General features: G+C 41.5%; 1 protein-coding gene across 3 annotated transcripts in view; it reads right to left on the reverse strand.

Moving 5' to 3' along the window:
- Abhd2 (abhydrolase domain containing 2, acylglycerol lipase) overlaps window positions 1-23,829 on the reverse strand; it is a 104,379-nt gene that overhangs the window by 75,311 nt on the left and 5,239 nt on the right. For 2 of the 3 annotated variants that reach the window (XM_005320128.5, XM_078051183.1), the window contains exons 2-3: window positions 6,960-7,059; window positions 4,415-4,614 (exon numbers count right to left, since the gene is read on the reverse strand). In XM_005320128.5, coding sequence (XP_005320185.1) covers window positions 4,415-4,608 — 194 coding nt within the window. In that variant the 5' untranslated portion in view covers window positions 4,609-4,614; window positions 6,960-7,059. The remainder of the gene's footprint in view (window positions 1-4,414; window positions 4,615-6,959; window positions 7,060-23,829) is intronic. The other variant, XM_078051182.1, reaches the window with a different exon arrangement.

Raw genomic sequence — 23,829 nt, forward strand, 5'->3', positions numbered from 1 at the left:
TGTAAATCAGTTAACCAACTTTCCAGCCTAGGCGAGATCTTGTGAAGGCTGCAGACAGGCTTCCTCATTAAAAAAAAAATCTTCAAAGTCCCAGGAGAAGGACTTTTACCCATAACAGACATTTCCTGCCCACAGCTTCAAATACACAAGAGGCTGTTTCGGAAATATGACACAGAGAAAGAACATCAGAGGATAGTGGGTTCCACCAGAGTGATGGGGGAAAAAGAAAGAGGTCATGCAGGGATCAAAGGGCACACAGGGCCTCTTTCTGCTCCATGTCTCAGTTCTCTCACCTACACCCTGACAAAACTCCCTCTCAGCTTCCCCCTGGATAAGAAAGGAATCAACTTTGGAATCACACTCCAGTTTGGGTTCAGTTTCCCTCACTGCTACTCCCAGTCTCATCCTTAACTGACAGGAATAATGAATCTGATCCCATAAGAGGATTAAGTGGCAGAATCTCTATGGGAGAGACTCAACAAATTTCAAATGCAGTAACATGGACAAAAGAGGAATCTAAAAACATTTTCCTGATATGTTTCATAAATACAGGATATAGGTGTTTCTAAAATTAGAATCCAAATCAGAAAAAAAGAGTTACTGAAAGTGGAGGGGAAAAGAATTCTTTGTCCTTTAACCATTTGTCATGTTCAAGTAAGAAAACTTGTGTAATTGCAATTCAGTTGCTTAAATAATGCTCCAATAATGCTGTAGGAGGGCCAGTCCTATAATCAAAAGAACAGGTTTTGGAAGTAAATTGTTTCTGGGGACTTTTCACACTCACCTTCAAACTGTAGCTAATTCCTAAACAAACACCAGTTCTGCCTTCAACCTAGGTCACCCCACCCTCCTAATCCAGACTTCCTGGGAGAGAGCCTGGCACGAGGCCAATAAACTAGGGCTCCAAATCAGTGCCACTGGCTCAGGTTGAGGCTCACTTTCTGCACACTGCCTGGGGCCTCCAAGAGGATGGGAGCAGGGACATTCTTCCAAATCAGGAGGTGGGTGGGGCCATCTCAAAGGACACCAGGCCAGTCCTTAAGGCTCATAAAGAATGTGTGCCAGCAAAAGTTAACTCAAAATGGATCAAGGAGCTTGATATCAAATCAGAGACATGGCATCTGATAGAAGAAAAAGTTGGCTACGACCTACATACTGTGGGGTCGGGCTCCAAATTCCTCAATAGGACACCCATAGCACAAGAGTTAATATCTAGAATCAACAAATGGGACTTACTCAAACTAAAAAGTTTTTTCTCAGCAAAAGAAACAATAAGAGAGGTAAATAGGGAGCCTACATCCTGGGAACAAATCTTTACTCCTCATACTTCAGATAGAGCCTTAATATCCAGAGTATACAAAGAACTCAAAAAATTAGACAATAAGATAACAAATAACCCAATCAACAAATGGGCCAAGGACCTGAACAGACACTTCTCAGAGGAGGACATACAATCAATCAACAAGTACATGAAAAAATGCTCACCATCTCTAGCAGTCAGAGAAATGCAAATCAAAACCACCCTAAGATACCATCTCACTCCAGTAAGATTGGCAGCCATTATGAAGTCAAACAACAACAAGTGCTGGCGAGGATGTGGGGAAAAGGGTACACTTGTACACTGTTGGTAGGACTGCAAATTGGCGCAGCCAATTTGGAAAGCAGTATGGAGATTCCTTGGAAAGCTGGAAATGGAACCACCATTTGACCCAGCTATTCCCCTTCTGGGTCTATTCCCTAAAGACCTAAAAAGAGCATGCACAGGGACACTGCTACATCGATGTTCATAGCAGCACAATTCACAATAGCAAGACTGTGGAAGCAACCTAGAAGCCCTTCAATAGACGAATGGATTTTAAAAATGTGGCATTTATACACAATGGAGTATTACTCTGCATTAAAAAAATGACAAAATCATAGAATTTGGAGGGAAATGGATGGCATTAGAGCAGATTATGCTAAGTGAAGCTAGCCAATCCCTAAATAACAAATGCCAAATGTCTTCTTTGATATAAGGAGAGTAACTAAGAACAGAGTAGGGAAGAAGAGCATGAGAAGAAGACTAACATTAAACAGGGATGAGAGGTGGGAGGGAAAGGGAGAGAGAAGGGAAATTGCATGGAAATGGAAGGAGACCCTCAGGGTTATACAAAATTACATACAAGAGGAAGTGAGGAGAAAGGGAAAAATAATACAAGGAGGAGAAATGAATTACAGTAGAGGGGGTAGAGAGAGAAGAGGGGAGGGGAGGGGAAGGGAGGGGGAATAGTAGAGGATAGGAAAGGCAGCAGAATACAACAGACATGAGTATGGCAATATGTAAATCAATGGAAGTGTAACTGATGTGATTCTGCAATCTGTATACGGGGTAAAAATGGGAGTTCATAACCCACTTGAATCAAAGTGTGAAATATGATATATCAAGAACTATGTAATGTTTTGAACAACCAACAAGAAAAAAAAAAGAAAAAAAAAAAAAAAAAGAATGTGTGCCAGGGAGGGAAAAAGGCAAAGGGAGACCTTGGGACTTCATGACTCTGCATTATTTTTGAAAGGGAAAATATGGAAACAACAACAAAAATAAAATTAAAAAATAAAAAGTATATTAAAACAACAACAGCAATAAAGAAAGAAGAATATGAAAGACATAAAAAACTACGATACTTAGCTTTTATTTACACTTTGACTAATTAGTACCGAATCAAACTTTACATGATGTTTTTCTGGCGCCTGGGCAACAGCAGCTTTCCCAAAGTTTCCTCTCTCTAATTACTAAGGTAGTAATGCTGGGTGCAAATTTACATTCATCTGCATATAAACTTGCAGGCTTTTAAATACCTTGGTTTTCAAAAGATCTCCTAAAATGATACAGATGATCAAGAAACTGGGTCTAGAAGTTCTCAATCTGAAAGGGTGCCAGGCCAAATTAGTGAATTACCTCAATTAAGTATTGGGGAAACATTCAAAGTGAAGTATGCACTAATGCAGGACAAATTCCAAAATATACAATTACTGTGCACATCCTCTGTGAGGAAGAGTTTTGACTGCAAACCCAGTGTGACATAAGAACACCACATCCTTAGTTTGATGCCTGGTTGTGGAACCTACTGTAAGGTCCATCACAAGGTCAGTTTCAAACTCAATATGATGACATTTGTGTTGTGTGTGGTGCACCACTGGTATTAAGCAACATCTCTTAGACTCGAGGTCATGATACCACTGACATGACTATGAGGAAACTGCATAGTCATATACAGGCACCCCAAGCACCAGAAGCCCACAATGTGAAAATCAACCAGATGACTGAACTGGACAAAGCAAGAAGCTGAACTCATGTCTCTGTTGCCCATTTGTCTGCTCTTAAAAGATAAGCACTCATCTAGGGTTACCAATCCTCAAAAGACAGTGGAGAGAAATGCTTCTATTATTATCCATTGAGCATTGGAAATTTTGTTAGTCAAGTAGAGAAGGAATACAGTTTGAGAAAGACATTTCTGCAAGGAGCTGCAGTCTTGTGAGGCCCACAAACAGAAAAGGATCAGCTGCAAGAGGTCGAGGAAAGCAACAATTCTAAGAAAGGAGTCTGGAATTTAGATTGATGGGAAGGGCATGGCATGCCCCAGGCTTGAGGCTTGGCTCAGCCCAAAGCAAGGCACAGTTATCAGAAGACAGCTGCACGGGAAAATTAATACTGCTATGTTAAAAACAGTATGTATGAGCTGGAAGGCAGTTGCCCTCGATTTTACAACTATGATTTCCTCTATCAGAAGCAGTGCCCACCTCTGCTACCTATAAAGTTCAGATCTAGGCTTGTGCAGAGAAACCTGGCACACTGGGAATGAAGCCACTCCCTTTTAGGACATTCTCTTAGCTAACCCTCGCCATATTTTTCAATATGGTGATGGAGAGTACCCAAATAAGCACAAAGGTCTATGCCTTTGTGCTTCTCAGTTATTTGGGGTAAGGATGGTTTCCCTGTCCTGTGATTGGCAATAGGGTGTTTGCTAAAGAACTAGTCCAAGTTTTCCATATCTACCTAACAATCAACTACCATTCCTGCAAAGTCCTTATCTTGGATAATGACACTACACTGGAGTACAGGAAATTTCCAGGCAACAAAAATCAGATTCTTTCTCCTACCCTCCAGGGTTTAAACACAAGACTGCTAACAAAACTGTGGCTGTTTTAACACCAATGGGTCCATTTTTCCAGTGATGCCTTAAGGACATAATCTGAGAAGTCTTTTGTGTTCTATCCCCATTTGGTGCTGGGGATGGAACCAGTACCCATGCATGTTAGGCAAGCCCTCTACCACCGAGCTGTATCCATGGCCCAACAAGGTTCTTCTCTGAATATCACACAAAGCCAAAGAGATCAGCAGGTTGGGCACACAGAGGGCACACGGTCTACTCACTCTTTGGTCAGAAGAGGACAAGACTTGAGCAGAAAGCGCGAGAGCCCCGAGTCCTGGAAGTAGAGGTCAGGTGGGGCTGTGGGACTCTTCAAGTTCAAACATCGGACAATCACGTACAGCACTGCAGCTACTGCAGCCAGCTTCACCCCGTCGAATACGGCGGGGAGCTCGGTGGTCTCCAGCATGGCATTCATTTTGACCTGGGGGTTAGAGCACAGGTGTGAGGGTTAGAGCCTACCCCACCACAGGGGCATGTCCTACTGTGACACAACCCACAGGTGAGCCCAGCCTGCCCCATCAGTCCTATGATTTCCTCTATCAGAAGCAGTGCCCACCTCTGCTGCCTCCAAAATTCAGATCTAGCCTTGTGCAGAGAACACACAGGCCACAGCCCTAATCACACACACACAGTCCTGAGTATGAGCAAACAGAGGAGGGTGTTCTATTCTTTCTTTAATCTCTTGAACATTTACAGGATAAGCAAATTGGAAAACACTGAGGATAGAGTTCTTTTTGAGAGTGGAAAAATAAGACTAGTCAGAAAGGCAAGAGAGGACCGGGGTGGGGGGGTGTAGTGCTTTGATTTCTGTTAACAGGCCACCTTAAATCTCCCCATAGACTTAATCTGCACCTGGAGCACCAGGTGTGCTTTCAGTGTTGTATTTACAGCCCTGGATGGAAATACAGAAAGGACTGCTGGTGCCAGCAGGTGTGGCTGTATTTACTGCCTGCTGACCCTACTTCTCTTTTTTCAAAGCAGGTAAAGATACAGAAACCTCAGTCTGACTTAGGCCCTCTGCTCACGGAGGCCCTGGTGCGAGGTCTAGTTAATTCTCAGCCTGGGTCACAGGGATCTTGGCTTTTGGGGGTTTTAGATAATGTGAAATGAAGCTCACCAATTATTTTTTCCTGCAGAAGGCACTGGACTGTTGCCATTAGTTCAAAATTAGGAAAAAAGATGGACCAGATTAAACCACTGGATCAAAATATTAAATTGCAGTATAGAAAATATATACGCACATGTGATTTTTCCCAAGCTCTCCTAATATTTCATCTTTTGAGGTAGCTTTGTCTTATGTACAAAACACACAACCCCCCCCCCACACACCACCCATGTCAAATGCATAAGACCAAATATCAGCAACACAACAAATGCAACAGCAACAAAAATCTAGTATTTTTCCTTGCTACTCAGCAGAATAACATTATCAGTTGTTACCTCAAGGATTAGGGAAACCACAAGGGAACCAAAAAGAGAAAATGGTAACTCTCACAGCCCAGGTAGCTATGGCAACTACTTCCCCCTGGAAGGGTTTCAAGTAGCCTCTGCTAAAAACAGTCATCTTGAGAACTCTGGTAGCCAACCATAGAGACAAAATAGACGGGCAAAAAAAAAAAAAAAAAAAAAAAAATCTCCAAAAAATGTTTGGGGTATAACTGACTCAGCTCTCCTGAGACCTAAGGCAAGTCCAGAGAGGTCTTTTCTAAAATCAAGATGACTCTGGCAAATACAGAACCAAAAAACAGTGCAGACAACCTCTGGTAGAGTTTCTCAACTGAACAAGGAAAGGAAATCAAAGGGCACAGCTCCTTCACTAGCAGCCTTCAGGGCAAGAAAACAATGTTTTTAAACTTACCCTGTTCAAAATTTTGCATTAAGACTAGACCTCAGGATCTGCCTTTGGCCTGTGATGAGCAGTTTTCTTAAAACTTACTGCTGGTGATTTTTCTCCTCACTCCTGGGGGTAAGGGTGAGGGTAAGCTTTTCGTGTCCCCTGAAAGCTTTCTACAGACTCCTACAACAAAAGTTCTTGACTTGAGATCTGTTGGTTCCTAAAGAATTCTAGGGTTGGGGAATCCCTGAAATCATATGTGAAAGCTTATGCGAGTATGTGATTTTCTGGGGAGAGGGTTCAGAGCTCTCAGATTCTCAGCAAGGTCCGCGGACTTAAAAAGTACACAGCACTGCACTAAAAGATGCTCAATGGGTTGAATCTGCAGCTCTCAGCCCTCACCTTGCTGGAGCTCTGCCATCTATGCTGGTCAGAACAATGCTCGACTAATATCCAAGATGAGGCAGTTTGTTAATATAGATTTTTAAGTCTAGTAAGTGGAAGCCCTAAAAATAAAACCTATCAGAAATTGCAGTTTCTCTGCCTGGGTGCTGATAATAGAACTGAAATGGAAGTCCTTCCTTATTGCCTTTGTTGGAGAGAACAGAGTAATGCAATGAATGGTTTTATCAGTCTCCTGGTTGATCTAAGTCAGTAATTCTTTTTTTTTTTTTTTAAGGGGGAGAGAGAGAGAGAGAGAGAGAGAGAGAGAGAGAGAGAGAGAATCTTTTTATGTGGTGCTGAGAATCAAACCCAGGTCTCCCCCGTGGTACCACTAAGCCACAATCCCAGCCCAAAGTTAATAATTCTCATTGAATAAAAAATAAATAAATAAAACAAATCCTTCCTCTTCCCCTTCTACTCACTGCTCACTACTCACATGGGGGGGGGTGGAAATGACACACAAACAGAAGAGTCCTTGCAATACATACCTATATCACTTATTCTTCTCACTGTGAATATTAACTTTACTCAACGAGTTGCACAGTTGGGCTGATCAGGTCAGATCTCTTGTTCAAATTAACCTGAAAGCTGAAAAGATTGGATGGTAAGGTTTTAAAGAATGAGAAACTATTTAATTGAAACACAATCAAGTCTAACTTTCTCTGCATTTAAAGTCTTTAGGAGAAAAGACAATTTCTTTAATTCACCCGCAGTGCCACACTCTTGGACACTTAGCCATTTTCACAAACCTGCTGGGAGAAGCCTGTGCTAACCCACCAAGAATAGACAGCTCTCTATGGCTGCTGGGACAAGTGATCTGCTGGGTCCTTATTGCCTTTGTTGGAGAGAAAGTGGCTAACGCAATTCCACACTGCTTTGACTCTATCTTACAACATGACCTTCAGCAATGCCTCAGAGAACAGGTGTCAACTCTGTGGTCAATGATATAATGTGATCAGGACAGCACAGTCATTTGACTCATTCCTTCTCAGACATGTCACAGTGAAAGGAAAAAACGTGAGCTAAGAAAAGTAAAAGGGTGCAGATGGGCTCAAAAACAAGGTAGTAGAAACAGAGCTCAAAGTACTGGTGAGGGAGCTATAGCAATGGCCAGGTCTGTGACTGGACAGGGGTCCCCAAGGCTGGCTGCAAAGTGGCACTAGAAGGTTCCAGTGCTTATCCAGAGATGGAGGGTCAGAGCCCCAAGTCCCCTGTGAGAATGTGCTAAAAGATCTATAAATTACAAAGCATCAGAGGAAACCAAAAAAAGAACATGGGGAAACAGACCATGTTTAAGTGGTGCAATCTATGCAGCAAGCTCTGCTCTTCATGCTTCATGTACATTAACTCATTTAATCCTTCCCATCTACCTCTGAAGTAGATGCTACCTTTGACAGATGAGGAAATGAGGCCTAGAAAGTTTATGTAACTTCCCCAAGGTAAGTGACACAGCAGGTAAAGAGAAAAGCCAGGATTCATCTCTGGCCCCAGAGACCTTCTCTTAACCACCATTCTATGCTACTTGAAAGCAGTAAAGATAGAGAAAGAGAAACAAGCAAGAAAACGAATTGTACAGGCACAAATGAGACACCAGAGGCTTGCCCAGAGTCACAGCTGTTAAGAGTTGAGTTGAGATTCAAACTCCATTGTTTTTTTCTGACTCCAAAATGATTGAAGAAGAAAATAAGAGCCAGTTGAAGGAGAGACTCAATTAACCTTCACAGTGGACTTGCTTAACTTCAAATCTTTATGATCTCTTCACATCCTGAGACAAATTAGCCACCGAGGACAAGCTGTGGTGAGGTGGAACTGCAGAGTTGCAGCCTCATCATAGGCATCTGACCCACCAAGCTCAGCTGCCAGCTGAAAAATAAGGTTGCAGACTCAAGAGCCTATATAGGCAGCCCATGGGTTGGTGGTGCATCTGCCTGGCATTTTTAAACTGAATTTATTAGTTGCCAAGTTATAAACATCAGGAAATTTCAGATAAAAAATCTAGACTTCTGGCTACTAAAAAAAAAAAAAAAGAGAAAATCTGGCAATATGCAGCCAGCATTTTCAAAAAGCAACAGTGAATAGGGCCGAGTGGTAGCTGCCCCCTTCAACAAGACAAGCTGTCTCCAGGTCCTCAATACTGACCCCACCTCTCCTGTTACCATTCTCAATATTGACGCCTGGCCCATTTTAACCATTTCTGGTTCCTGAATGGTCCCAGAATATGTGAACCTCAGAGAAAACTAAAGTCATTTCTAGCCCTGGATGAGTGTCAAAACTTATAGGTAACAAAGTATAATACCTTTTGATTGATATTTATTGAAGTCTATTTGCATCTTTAACTCTTTCAATAAACTATTAGAAATGGTTTCAATGAAACATCCTTTCTGACTAGATATGCATAGAGAATGACTTGGAAATGTGGCAGGCTTCTGACTGCTTCCCAAGATGTAAGTCTCTCCTTCATCCTTAGTAGCAGAACCTAGCACTGCACCTTCCTGAGAAATGACATACCCCAGCCTCCCTTGTAGCTTAGTGAGTTCAGGTGACTAAATTCTGGTCCATTCTGGAAGGATTGGTCTGATTTCTGGGAAGGCTCCTTAAAGATAGGAAGATAACATTCTGTCCTTCTTCCTTCCTGTCTCCTTGGAATACAAAGAGTATGGCTGTAATTCTAACAGCCATCTTAGGCCATGAAGTGACTTTAACATCACTCCATTAAGAGGACAGTGGATTAGAAAAACTGATGTCTGGGTCCCTGATGATTTAGTGGAGCCACCATATCAGACCTAGACTGCCTGTCTCAGGAGATCTTTTATATGAGAGAACAGTTTAACACCACTGTTAGGTCTGTATGCTTTAACTCTGCAATTTCCAATGACACATAAGGAAATACTATATAGCTAAATCTTCAAGATGCTAGAATTGCTAGTTAAGAATATTGAAAATTTTTCTCTATTTTCCAAAATTCACAATGACTTAAAATTATTTTTGTTATTAGAAAAAAAGCTTTTAGGGCTGGGAATGGGGATGTAGCTGGTGTTTACCATGCATGAGATCCTGCAATGTGCTTATCAATCCCCAGCATATTAAAAAAAAAAAAAAGCTTTAAAATGCAACAAAATTTAAGAAAAATTTTAAAACAAGGAAAATACATGTCAACATATGCAAGAATATGTATGTGACCCAGCTTAGATGGTCTCTGAGCTTTCTGACAGTCAGTGGGAGAAGGGAAACCCAGTCAATCTAATGGTTTCCCAAGATGGAGAGAGCTAATATAGATGCTCCTACTCCAAGACACATAACACAAATTCAATGGAAACAGGGCTTTTCTGGCACAGAATTATTTTTTTGAAAAATCTGTGGGACTTTATATAAAAGGACCTTGAGTGATGTGATAGACAGTGTCCTCCCACAACCTTTTTTTTTTTAAATAGCAAATGCAGCGGAGAATTAATTTCTGCAACCCTTGAAAAATGCCAAGGTTTAAAAATTCATTCAGGGCTGGGATTGTGGCTCAGAGGTAGACCGCTCACCTAGCATGGACGGGGCCCGGGTTCAATCCTCAGCACCACATAAAAAAAAAGATATTGTGTTAAAAAAAAAAAGGAAGAAAATTTTTAAAAAAATTCAATTCAATTTGGGAAAGACAATCCAATGAGCAATTTATGGTTATTGTGATCCAAATATGCAGCCTTGATCCAAGACCTGAGCTGAGGAACAGATCTGTTCTTCCACCTGTACTTAGGGCCTCTTCCCTTGAATCTCAGTGGGCTTAAGTTCCTGGCCACCTACTGTGTGCCTAGCATTTTGCAGGACTACAATTAAGTAGAGTTCGCATTTTAACTGGGGAGAAATTAAATTTATGTTAAGAATGTATGTACTTTAGAAACTTGGAGTTGAGAATAATTAGTCCAGGAAAAAATTAAGCAGGAAAGGACTTATGGATCTAGAACTGGGCCTTGGTGTATGAAATGTAGGACTGAGAAGTGTGTATATGAGCCTGTGTGTGTGTGTGTGTGTGTGTGTGTGTGTGTGTGTACAATGCATTTCTACTATCTATCTAGGTATCAAACCAGGAATTAACAGGCAATTTTAAAACAAAACTCATCACATTCATTTTAATTTACCTTGCATTTTATTTTATGGTGTGGTTTCCCAGACTGACCTGCCACTAAATATAAATATTCTGAATTTGTTCTAGAGGTTATAACAAACTCAAATTTTACTGTATTATATTTCACTCCCTTTTTTCTAGGTAGGTGAAATTTACCTAGAAAATGAAATGAACATGCAGCAGCTTACATAGGAAAAAAAAAGTCTCAGAAGGGCAGGAGGGCTGGGTATGTGAGGATGGAAAGGAAATGTGCTCCCAGTCCACAGTGTCTCCATCTCTGTGGTGGGCTGGGCTTCCTGTGTATCTGTATCAATCTCTCCCTGGCCCCACCTCCACCCCAGTATGAGTGGGATGTAGGTGCTATACGTGATAGTTAACTCCATCTGAAGTCTATATTTTAACAAAGGAACCCAAGGTGCTGCCAAGTGCCCAACAACTAGTCATTAAAGGAGCTTTTAGTATTGTCCTTTGTCTCTAACACACACTTGACTGGTATTTCCATCTCTGGTAAAGGCCAGGACTGTACCTCCCACGCTTCTCACTGTTCTCCAGAGGCCAAGGGCATCATTTTAAGATGGAGGCACAGGGACAGGAGAGGCAGTTTCTTCACTGTGCTCAGAGAAACACCAGTTTGGAGGTTCTGAGACCTGGGTCCTAGTGCTGCTTTGTCCCTTCGTGCCTGGTGACCTTCAACAAGTCACTTAACCTTTCAGACCCTAAAAACCTCATCTTCAAAATGAGAAGACTGGATTTGGAAATAGACAATGCCAGAGATTCTCTTTCAGTTCAAAATGCCTGAGATTCTGGGGACAGAACTACAGTCCTCAGCTAAAGAGGCAAAAATTATTTCTGTACTTTGTACTTTCCCCATGGTTTGCAGTCTACTTCTTTTAGACCATATAAAATAAAATTCATAAGAATGAACAACCCTCAGGGCCTCTGCTCTGTCTTCAAATAAATTGAACAATTATATATTTTAGGCTATGTTCTTTATGCCAATAATTCTATCATATTAATTCAATAAGTGCCTCAAAATATTAGCTATTACCATCACCAATACTGAATTCTCTTCCATTTTCCTCAGTAAACTATCTCATCTGACAGAAATTACAATAAAAGATACGCTTTCCTGACCAGAACAAAAGTCTAGCTGACTGACTTCTCTGACTTCCTCCACAAAGTTTAAAATTAATCCCAAGACATACTCTTCTTGATTCTTCTGAAGAGGAGTCATGTCAGATCTAATAAATCACTGGAAAAGCCAGGCATGGTGTTGTGTGCCTGTAATCCCAACTACTCTGGAGGCTGAGGCAGGAGGATGGCAAGTTTGAGGCCCACCTAGGCAATTTAGAGAGACCTTGTCTCAAAATAAAAATAAAAAGGACCAGCAATGTAGCTCAGTGGTAGAGCGCTTGACTAGCATGTCCAAGGCCCCGGGTTCCAGCCCCAGTACTGCAAAAAAAAAAAAAAAAAATCACTGGATAATAAATGGTGATCCTTAAGTCTCCTAATAGTTTCAAGATATGCTGTTCCTCTTTCTCTGCTAAAAGGGGTTCTTGAAATGCACAAATGGATCGCCCTCCTCCCAACACACACACACACACACACATACACCCCTTCTCTCTCCTTCCCATGAAAAGGATGCCCCCTCACCTGCATCTCCTCCTGCAGGTAAATCCCCTCTTACCTGGCCTGGCTGCCCTTCTCCAGACCTTCACATAAACCCGTAGGTCAGCACTAGAGATCTGGCTAGCTTCATTCCTCAAAACTGCCCTGCGAGGGTGAGGAGGGCAACGGAAGACCCCAACACTGGCATAAAAACATGATCTGCTTCCATCCCACATTATTCTTTTTGGTGGCCAAAAATGCCTCAACACTAATGTAGGCAACAGGATACCTTTGAGGAAAAAAACAGACAGGAAAAGGGCCAGCTTCTCCCTTTTATCTGCAATTTAACTAAAGAAGTCAGAGCTGTCATGGAAAAACAAAAGCCATGCCACAGGAGGTAGGCAAAAGAACAGAAGAATTCTAGGAGATAGCCCAGCACCCCTCCCAAGACATTTCTTTGAGCCCTTGAAGTTACTCACTGCTGTGGCATTGGAGAGCCTCAAAGGGACTGCCAGTCTGGAGATACGGCTTCCTCTACCGAGAGCTCTGCACCTCCTGATGACCTGGGCCCTGTTCCCACTTCCAGTGAAGTTTAATGTCACTGGGGAGGTGAGCACTAGAGCCAGCAGCTCACAGAACCACCTCTTAAAACATCTATGTTGATCTAGGCCTGTATGTCGTCCATAGAGTTCTGTAGGTAAGAGTGTTCAGAGTGCTCAGTACTCTGGGTTTTGAAAGATCCTCCCTCCCACCACCACCAACTCCAAATGGTAGAAAAATTCTGTCAACACAAGACCAACGCTATTTTCAAGAAATGTCAAGAGACATTTGTTTACTTATTTTTGCAGTGCTGGGGATCAAACCCAGGGTCTCATGCACACTAGGCAAGTGCTTTACCGTTGAGTTATATCCCCAGTCCTTTTTATTTTTTAGTTTGAGACAGGGTCTCACTAAACTACAATCCTCCTGCCTCAGCCTCTAGAGTAGCTGGGATTATAGGCGTGCACCATCGCACCCAGCTGACACATTAATTTTTGAGCACTAGGCAGTGAATACCCAGCTGCTTTCCTTCAACACGGTCAACCCCTAAGATCACCTAGGAGGTGGGAGCTGTCCCTGTGCACTGGCATAGAAGGCTGAAAGCAACAGAATGGAGAAGCGTCCCCCTCCCATCTCATCCCAATTCTCTTACAAATCAGGTGCTATGAGGGGAAGGGATTGTCCAAAGTTAATACAATTTGGTAACAGAGAAGCAGAGGAACTGACAATTAAATACACCTATGTTAATGTTGCTTTATGTTTCGTTCAAAATTAAGACCTTGAAATTGCCTTTTTGTGTAAACTCACTCAGGTGATAACAGCTTTACTTAACCATGTTCTTCCACAAAGTCATAAGGTCACACATAATCAACCTGCTGACATTTCAGAAAACTGCCTACAAGTTCCTAGTGAAAAAAAAGTTAACCAGAGCAAGAAAATGTGAACTTCATATTGAAATGTCAGGAATGGCTACTAACCTAGGAGTTTTCACAAAAGAAACTCACTAAACTAAAAATATCTGAAGCCTGAGTCACCAGTTCGACATGCACATTTAATTAACTTTACATGCCCTTACTAAAGTACAGCAGCAAAGCGGGCCTCTCCCACTCCTAAAGAAACCTCAGGAAAGAGTAGTATCTTCTAAAAATTAACAAGGAAGGTGCTTAGGAAATCTCAAGCAGAACTGGTTCTCTGTCCCTGAGAAACCAATCCACCCTAAAAAAAAAACAAAGAAACAAAAAAGAACATAAGCAGGTATATACTCTGAGAGTCTAGATTTTTCTAAGAGGACACTCACTTTAACAGAGAAATTCAACAGCTCTAAACATTGTTAAAAACAAAACCAAAACCAAAAAAACCTATACTATAATTGAATTCTGCAACATCAGAAGCAAAATCTCAGGTTTACAGAACCCAGTGAACTCAAGAATCTAGTTTACTGGAATTTTAAAAGACCTGGATACAACCAAAGAGAAGCTCATCTCCAGATTTATTGCACAAAAGAAACCTCCAGGACATGTCCAAGGAATAGCCCAGATCCTCGGGTCTTCTGTGTCTGCAAAGGAGCTTCCAGAAAGAGGAAACAGGGAATGGGTAGGAGGGCAGGTCTCTGTGCCTGGCACAGCACTTGATTGAAGGACCACTCACTCCCAGGACCTCAGTAAGGCAGGCAAAGAAAGTTTCCCTCAGATCTTAATAACTACCGTTAATGGGAAAATAAAAATTAGCAGTTCCCATTCCTGAGCATTCTGGTTTCCCAGGCCCCCAGTGTCAGAGCACCACAGAATTTGGCTAACACAAATAAATGCTTTTAGGCCTCTAATGGACACGTGTACACACGCAGCCCATTATAATGCAGATGATCATTCACTAAACCATGGCCTTCACCTCAGCAAGGGAGAGACCTATTCTGTCCACTCCCCCAGGCCTGGCAGGCCTGAGCTCACTCTCTCACCTCTCTCTCTTCCCTCTCCCAGCTCAGTGGCTGTCTGGTGAATTCTGCCAGTTGTGAGAGCAATAGCTCCCCTCCCTCAGGAATGGACCACCAGGGCCTTCGACACAAGGCTAGACAATAGGAAAAGTCTAGTCTCCTCGTCCTTCCAAGACTGAGGGGATGTTCTAGGGGCAAGAGTATACAGTGTGCACGGCATTTTAGGCATGCTTTACTTATTTCTGTTTTATAAATACCTCGGATGCTTTGAGTAGAAACAGGATCTCCTGCCAGTTTAGAGCTGCAGGCTTGGAGGTCACATGGATTCCACTGTGACCAAGTCTTAGAAAACAAATGCTTACCAGAAAAGGCAGATAAATGTGGAGGACTGATTTGTGCTCAGGTCTTTGGGCTAAAAATGAAGGAAAGGGTGAGAGAGCCATCCATCTGATGCTCATCAAGCCGGCACTAACGCTGGGCCTTCGGGGAGTCCTTATCTAACCTCTGCTATCACTCCTACTGATGCTGAGAGCTGAAAGAGTCTCAACTCCAATTTTAGGTCACAGACCAAGTAGAAAGACCCAGAAGTGCTAGATTCTGGAGGTCAGAGGAAGGAGGGGATCCCACTTATGTCTCTGCATTACTTGTTTCCAACGACATCTAGAATTATTCTCTCCTTAAGCACACTGTGCTCTGTAGCTCTGGGAGGGTTACTTGCCCTCTCTGGGGATTTTGAAGCTTAGCCTAAGACCCCACGTGGTATAACTGGAAAACATAAGCTTTAGAAAGAAAGGACCTAGATTTGAATCCTGGTTCTGCCAAGTTATCTTGGGAGTCATCTAAACTTTATGAAATTTTACGTTTTCTTCTGAAAAATGGGAGAGAGGAAGTTCCATTACAGATTACTGATGGAAAGTTGGTGAAATTCTGTGCGTTAAAAAATGTTTTGGTTTGTAAAATGTTTTGAACTCTTCAGAGAAAAGCTGCCTTAGTAAATATTTTAAGATTAGAAAAAAATGTTAGTTTTAAAGCAACTGCTAGAGAATTTGAATACATGAATAGGATGGGAATTGGTCTCCAGGCAATCTGGAGCTTGGCTTCATCAGCTCCCTGCACTGAGGATACTGAACAGTCTAGAAAAATAAAAATTCAAGAGGAAGCTCTTCAGGTTGATATATTTTAGGGTTTGCACTAAATGGGTTGCTTTTCCATTTAAAGAAGCAAGTAAAGAGACAGAAATCCACACCCGTAAGCGTTCCTGTCTCTCCACCCGTCCAATACAAACACTCCACTGTTGTTTTGTTCACTCCCTCCTGCCTCCCACTCAGGAAACAAATGTCCTCAGCCTTCTTTAAAGCCTGAGGGCAAGTCCCACTGCCACCCTAGCCTACCAGCAGCCTTTGTCCTTTGGTTTTTTCCAAACTTCGACTATAATAGGCAGGCTGTGCTCCAAGCCCAGTCCTGCTCTGCCTCCACGAAGAAAGATGCTATACAGAGCGGGCACACCACAGAAAGCAGATGCTCAGCCACTCTGCCCCTGTCCCATCCTGGGAGCTTCCTCTCTGGACTTTCCCAGTGCACACATATTGTTGCCTCATTGGGAGGTGATTGAGTGGCCATCGAGGAAGTTGGTTTCATTAGAATAGGGCAAATGCTTCTTTAAAACTGGAATACAAAATGGTGCCATTAACAAAAAATTAACTCACCTGCATAAATTGGCAGCACCTTCATAGAGAAAGCAGTGGTTTGCAAGTGAAAAGGACAAATCCAGCAGAAAAGTGTCAACACCACTGAGGGAGATGTTTAGCAAACTACATCCTTCCCCTCTGATATTCTACCTTGCTCCCCACAGGTTCAAAGGCACTCCCTGCATTCTAACTTTGGTGTGGGCTATAAAAGTATAATACATGGTCTCCACAACATAGGGTGGCACACACCTGTAATCCCAGTGGCTCAGGAGGCTGAGGCAGAAGGATCATGAGTTCAGAGTTAACCTCAGTAACTTAGTGAGTACCTAAGCAACTCAGTGAGACCCTGTCTCTAAATAAAATACAAAAAAGGGCTGGGATGTGTCTCAGTGGTTGAGTGCCCCTGGGTTCAATCCCCAGTACCAAAAAAAAAAAAAAAAAAAAGAAAACTAAATCCTGAAGAACCAACTACAAATACTAGAGAAATTCAAACAAAGGAGGCAGAAACAAAGAGGTGGATCACAGTTGGGGAACCACAGGAAAAGATGGGACAGAAGAGGTGAGAAGGAGAGGAGGGTATAGACATCAGGCAAGGCTCACAGCTGAGCCAAGGCAGGAGAATGCTGGGCATTCAGGAGAAGGCAGACTGGGCAAGAGGGATGGGTTTGGGAGCAGGAACAATGAATCATTGTGGATTGAAGCGTCAGTGCTTTGCTTACAAGGGGAATTCCAGACATCAGCCTGGAAGATGGTGCCACACATCTGCTGCTATGGCATGTGCTCTGGGTTGTGCTGCAATGTTGTACATGTGAGGAACTGACGTGAGAGCCTGTAGGTGTGAGAAGCATTTACTTGGGTACATGTAACGGGACTCATGACTCTGCAGACAAGCACTGTCACTGACCACTGGAACAACACCACAAGCTCTTGATGGCATTCAAGTGTTTTTGTAACCTACTGAACTACACAGGAATTTTCATTGGGGGCCCATTTCCTCTAGCTCCTAAAAATCATACTTGCCCATCTTCACGTTTTTTAAATACTCTACTTAAAAATTTGCCAGTCTCACCTCTACCTAAAAGTGATAATTCCTCTCTCTAATCTCTACTGGGGATTCTCATTGATGCCCTGCTAATTCAATCTCCATGTTTAAATTCTACACAAATTGAAATCTGGAGAGGTTGAGTACCTGATGGACATCTGTAAATATTTAATGGTCAATTGAGTTTGTGCAGAAGGCATGAGCCTGAAGCATCACCATCATGATCCCTGAAACAGAACTTCCTTACCAGACTATTCCATTAGGCTACAAGGTTCAGGCCTCTACAAGTTAACTGCCACACCACTGTGCACTGACAGAACAGCAGAATGTGACCCACTGTCCAGTGGTCTTTGGAGATTTTAAAGAACGATCTTGAAGTTCAGGCACATAACTTTCCATCCAAAATGAAAATTTTCCATTTTCTATCATTTAGAAGAGCTATTGTCCAAAGCCATATTGCTTCCACCCCTTTCTTTTTGTCTAAGGAATCTTACTACCAGGCTGAAAGTTAGAAATCTACTTCAGAAACTGCTGTCTCACAAAGAAAGGGAAAAAAAAAAAAAAAAGAAAGAAAGCAACAGGAAGGAAAGGTCCCAAAAGAGAAGAGAGACAGAAACCTACCCATTGGTTATTGGCATTCAGATAAATATTAAATACCATTAGAAGACCCATGATTTCGGCTAATCAGTCCAAACATCTAACAAAATTGCCTAGGGTATTTCCCAACTGACATGAGTTTATTTGGTCCATAAATTATAAATTTGAATAGCATTAATCCTAGGTAAACCTAGACCAAGATACTATGAATTATAAAAAATAGGGTTCCTTTTTAGCATCCAAGGAAAATACAAAAATCTTTTGTCAAATGTCTGTGGTATTCAAATTTTGTCAAATTTGTGGAAAGATAGTCAATTGGTGTCACAAAGACTCATGCTTTATTGAGAGGTTTCCTCTGGTGTGCCCTGATGGCAAGGTAGAGAGGCTCCTGGCAGGGGCACACAATCTGGCCCACACTGCAGCTATACTACATACTAGTTATGTGACTGGGCAAGTTCCTTAATGGTGGCACCTCTCTTTCCTTACCCATTAAGTGGGGATAATAAAACCTTCCTTGAAGAGTCATTATGAGGCACAAATGAGGTAGAGTAGGTCAAGTAACCTATTCCAGAGCATCCTGCTATTACAATAAAAATTAAAAACACAAACACGATGTGAATCTGGCAGTGGCAGTGCTTGCCAAGGAAGGCAGAGGGGCTTGCTCCAGCCACCAAGGATGGAGGATCCCAATCCAGAGCCAGATATCTGGATAGTCTGGTCTCTATCCTGCCTCTGAGTAGACACTACCAGCCCCAACTTAACCATCTTCTACAGACAACAGTTGGACCATGCATGCACATATTCCTTGCCCCATCGCAGACCATCAGCTGCTTTCAGCACCTCAAGTTCAGGGATCAATGACTTCCCTAGGGTACAATATTGCTCTCTGGCTCTGACATCATTATCTTTAACTTGCCAAATCTTTAAATAAAGGGCAAAACTAAAAGATACTAAAATGTCCTAATTATGTAGTCCTACAATTTATCAAGTGTTTGGATTTTAAAGCACTACCTCACTTACTCCTCAGACATGTCACAAAATGAATTTGTGTTGACAGTGGAGACCAAGTACATAATTTACTACTTAACAAAGTACACCCTCAGACATTACCTCATTTGGTGCTCACAACAGCCTTGTGACTTATTATGAATGTAAACAAGGAAACTGAGGCTAGAGGCACTCTCTGTGCCAGAGCCTGAATAAACCTCTTCAAATATAGAGGGGAAGGTACCTATCCATGAGAGGGCTTTTGGAGAGCTGGATGGATCCTACCACTCAGCCCTCTCACCAGAAGCTCTGTCAGGCCTCTTCCCACCAGTGAGATATAAAAAAAATTATACTCCTCTTAGAAGCTCCCTGGTGACAGAATCAAGATGTCTCTTGCAATTTCTGTGCAACGTCTAGTTTGCTATGTAGAGTCAATAATAATCACTGATGGATGATATTCATTATAGACCGAGGGAAAGGGACTGTTTTCTAAATTGGAAAAAAAACATCCCTGGCTATAATCTACTGGGCATGTGCCATCATCTCACTATTTAGAAGGATACGTTTTTCAATGTCCTTGACAAGAATGAGTGAGCACTTTATTTACATGATTAGAAAAGAGGAAGAAACTGCAGCCAGGGAATTTGGAATCTGAGAAGCTAAAGTTTACAGTGTGAATACAGTGCTGGCCACACAGGGAGCTTAGTGTGTATTCAGGGAAAGCCTCCTAGTGTGGCCAATGGTAGGTACAAGGTATCCAGGCCCCAGGGAAGACCTTGAGCGCAGAGGCCCAGCATATCCAGCAGAGAAAGGGCTCTGTAAATCTTTGCTGAACAAATGAAAATAATGAGCACTGCCCAGCTCTGAGGACTCTAGAGCAATCATATCATACTAGGAATACTGTGGTTTCCTCAACTAAAAGAGGGAGCAGAATAACATGTGCAATATGCTACTAGTTATATAAAAAAAGAAAGAAAAAGGATATGATGCAAACATACATTTGCCGGGCTATGCATGAAATATCCCCCCCACCCAAAAAATATATATAAGGTACTAGTGATGTTGATTGCTTCTGGGGAGAAAGGTTTTGCCCTTCTTACCATGATGTATCTGTTGAATTTTATGTCATGTGAATGTTTTACCTGTTCAAAAGTAAATAAGTCTCTCTATAGGACAAAATACTCGGTTTTTCCAATAAATTACTGGTAGCAAGGGGAGAAAAGCAAAGGAAGGGGACCTGTAGTTTAAAAAGAGACATAAATAAGTGGATCCAATCACAGGGTATGATTCTTATTTGAATCTGATTCAAAAAAATTAAACTTATGAAGATAAGCAACATTTTTAGACAACTGGGAATTTGAACAGTGATTTAAATACTAGATGTTAAAGGAATTATTGTTAATTTTTAAAATATAATAACAAATGTTTCATAAAGAAGCATAATCTTTAAGAGATTTCATGGAAATATTTATACATGAAACTGTATGATGTTTGGGATCGACTGTAAAATAAATATGGGTTGAGGGATGTGGCTAAGAGAATAGAAGAAACTCATCTGGTCGTGAATTGACTATAGTTAAAGCTGGTGATGGGTAAAGGGAACACGGGGGCTCACTGTTTAATTCAGTCTTTTTCTGTATGGCTTTAAAATTCTTAAAATAAGCCAGGTGCCTGGTGCATGCCTATAATCCCAGAGGCTCAGGATGCTGAGGAAGGAGGATCGCAAGTTCAAAGCCAGCATCAACAATGTAGGGAAGCCTTAAGCAACTTAGCAACCCTCTGTTTCAAAAACAAAAACCAAAAAACAGTAGGGAGGGATGTGGCTCAGTGGTTAAGTGTCCCTAGGTTCTATCTCTGGAACCCACCCCGCCAAAAAATTCTCATAATAAAAAGCTAATAAATGAATAGATGATTATTTAACAATAGGATAAATAGACTTGGTAGCCACTGAGTTCCGAGCTCCGAATGTTTGGCTGCAGTCAAGCCACCATAGTCCCTGAGCATTGAGTCACTTGTGGCAAATAAGTTTGGGCAACTGTCAACTACTATCATTCTTAATAACTGTTTAGGTCATACAAATATCAATAAGAGAACTTTACTATTCACTTCAAAAATAAATAACTGAAAAAGAACTGAAGAAATTACTTTGGGGAGGGTTCCCTTTCATTGGCATGAACAATAAACGCTGCTTGCATGTATACATAGGAGTGATAACTAGCATCTGTTCTCTCGTAAAGCATCTTCCCCAAACCTATACAAGTTCTCCAAATCACTTTACCACTTTCAAGATCTGAGCAAACAAGATTTCACTAAGACAAAAACCAAATGATGTCAACTAACTCTTCATTTCAATTCAACTCATATTTCCACACTGTTCAACACATGGAAAGGAACCATACATCATGCAAATAAGACTGGAAACCTCACAGAGCTTAGATTCCTGCACTGGGGTCTTTCAAATTTAGGTATCAAATGGCCCCTACTAAGGGGAAAAACTAATCTTGTCAAAACTACATGATTAAATTACTTTGTATTTGATTCTTAGATTTAAATTGAATTATTTTCATCTAATTATTATTTATCACATTATTTTTTAAACTGTATGAGCCTGAAACTAAAACTTCTTTTAGCACATTTATAATTAAGGAGACCAAAGCACATTCACAAATAAACAACTAAAATGACCCAAGCAGCAAAATTCAGATGAAATATATTAATGCAACAAGACTGACACCATTTTTCAGGTCTGAAATGCCTGCCAGCATCATCCAGTGTCAGTGTGGTCCCACCTGCTCCAGGGCAGGTCCTATGAGAGTCTGCACTACACCTGACACAGGTGTGATGACTATTCTCATGCTACCTTTCTCAGCTGGGACAGCTGCCATGGCCTTCATCCTCACAGTGCTGAGAGCTATCATTTAGCTTCACTGGATGCTACTGCCTCTTTACTAAATCCATCTCTGTATTTTTCTCTATACTGAGGCTAATCTGGCTCCAACTCATCAGAAATTCATTTATAATCAGGGGACACTGAGGCTATGAGGGTGGAATGATATAATTAGATATTCTAATTTTCTAGGATAGGCCTTGAAAATATGTCCAACTATCATTAACATGAAACCCAAAAAACCAAGTGTTCTTCACTTAATGGTAACTCTAGGAACCTCAAGAACACATCCTGGAGCCAGGTGCAGTGGCACAAGCCTGTAATCCCAGTGACTTGGGAGGCCGAGGCAGGAGGATCGAAAAGTTTGAGACCAGCCTCAGCAATTTAGTGAGACCATGTCTCAAAAATAAAAATGGGCTGGGTATAGCTCAGTTGGTAGAGTGCTTGCCTCATATGCACAAGGCCCTGGGGATGTGGCTCAGTGGTTAAGCACTGCTGGGTTCAATCCTTGGTACCAAAAAAAAAAAAAAAAAAAAAAAAAAACCAAAAAAAACCACACAAAACAAAAAAACAAAAAACAAAAAACAAAAAAAAAAAACACCATATCCTGGACCCGGTTTGGAAATTCTTAGCACAAGGTGAGTGTGCTACAGGAAGACCGCATCATGCCAGGGACCTAAATGAGAAATCACTCTTAATCTAAGAAAGAATTTGAGCCATCACCTGACATGCTAAATCATGAGTTTAATTGGTTTAAGCTCACTTCAAAAGAACCAACATGTAAACATGGCCGAAGGGCCTTACTTAAATCCAGGGAGTCTCTGAGATCCCTCCTCAGCCTCCTCCTTAAGAACTACAACATGACACTTTACATATGAACAATCAGGACAATTTCCAATGTTAGCTCGTATCAATACAACATGCTATAACTGCATATCAACATTGTAGGGTTTGCACCACTCAGAGTTCAAGACACAAAACCCCACCCTGTGATGCTGCTGGTGGGTTAGCTGGATTCAGTAAGTGGACTGACTTCCTAACAAGACTCTAGCAGGCATTAAGGAAACTGAGAAACTAGAATTGCTCCTACAATAGAATATTCTACTTCAGGCCTTCCCAAATGTCACAGTTTAATGACCATTAACTCAATCTTTTTATCAATCTATTTGTGCTCTTTATCCTAAGATATTGACCTCAGGACATTTTTTGGCAGGGGTGTAGGGGATGGTTACTGGTGATTTAACCCAGGGGTACTTCACAACTGAGCTACATCCCCAGTCCTTTTTTATTTTTTATTTTGAGACAAGGCCTCACTAAGTTGCTGAGTCTGGTCTTCAATTTGTGATCCTCCTCTCTCAGCCTCCTGAGTTGCTGGGATTACACACATGTACCATGTGCCCAGTTAGGGCCTTTGTATTGCTGTATTTGAAATAAAAAAATTGGCAATCCTCTGTTGAACTTCCTGATTTTTGTTCTTCACTGCCTGTGACTAAAGTAAATGTAAATATGTAAAAAAAAAAAAAAATACATAGAGGGCTGGGGTTGTGGCTCAGCAGTAGAGCATTCACCTAGCACAGTGAGGTCCAGGGTTGGTCTTCAGCACCACATAAAAATAAATAAAATAAAGGTATTGTGTTCAACTGCAACTAAAAAAGAAATATTAAGAATAAAGTGCATAGATAGATAAAAGCTTTAAAAAGTTGCTCTATCTCTTTTATCCAGGCAAGATTAGAAAATACTTAATTGATAACACTACCTCCCTCTCCTCACACTACACAACACAGTGTCTGAAGGATAATGTGGTCACCAACAATGAGCAAAGACCAAGAAATAAAGCCTCTAGATTAGCCTGGCTGACTAACATCTTGACCATTCAATTTCAAGGTGACTCTAAATCAGACTTGGAGGTAAATAAAAGCAGGATGAAGGTTAAGGCACTTTCAAAGAAAAGAGAAAATGAATACCCAC

Source organism: Ictidomys tridecemlineatus, chromosome 5 (assembly GCF_052094955.1).
Source record: "Ictidomys tridecemlineatus isolate mIctTri1 chromosome 5, mIctTri1.hap1, whole genome shotgun sequence".
Classification (NCBI taxonomy): Eukaryota; Metazoa; Chordata; class Mammalia; order Rodentia; family Sciuridae; genus Ictidomys; species Ictidomys tridecemlineatus.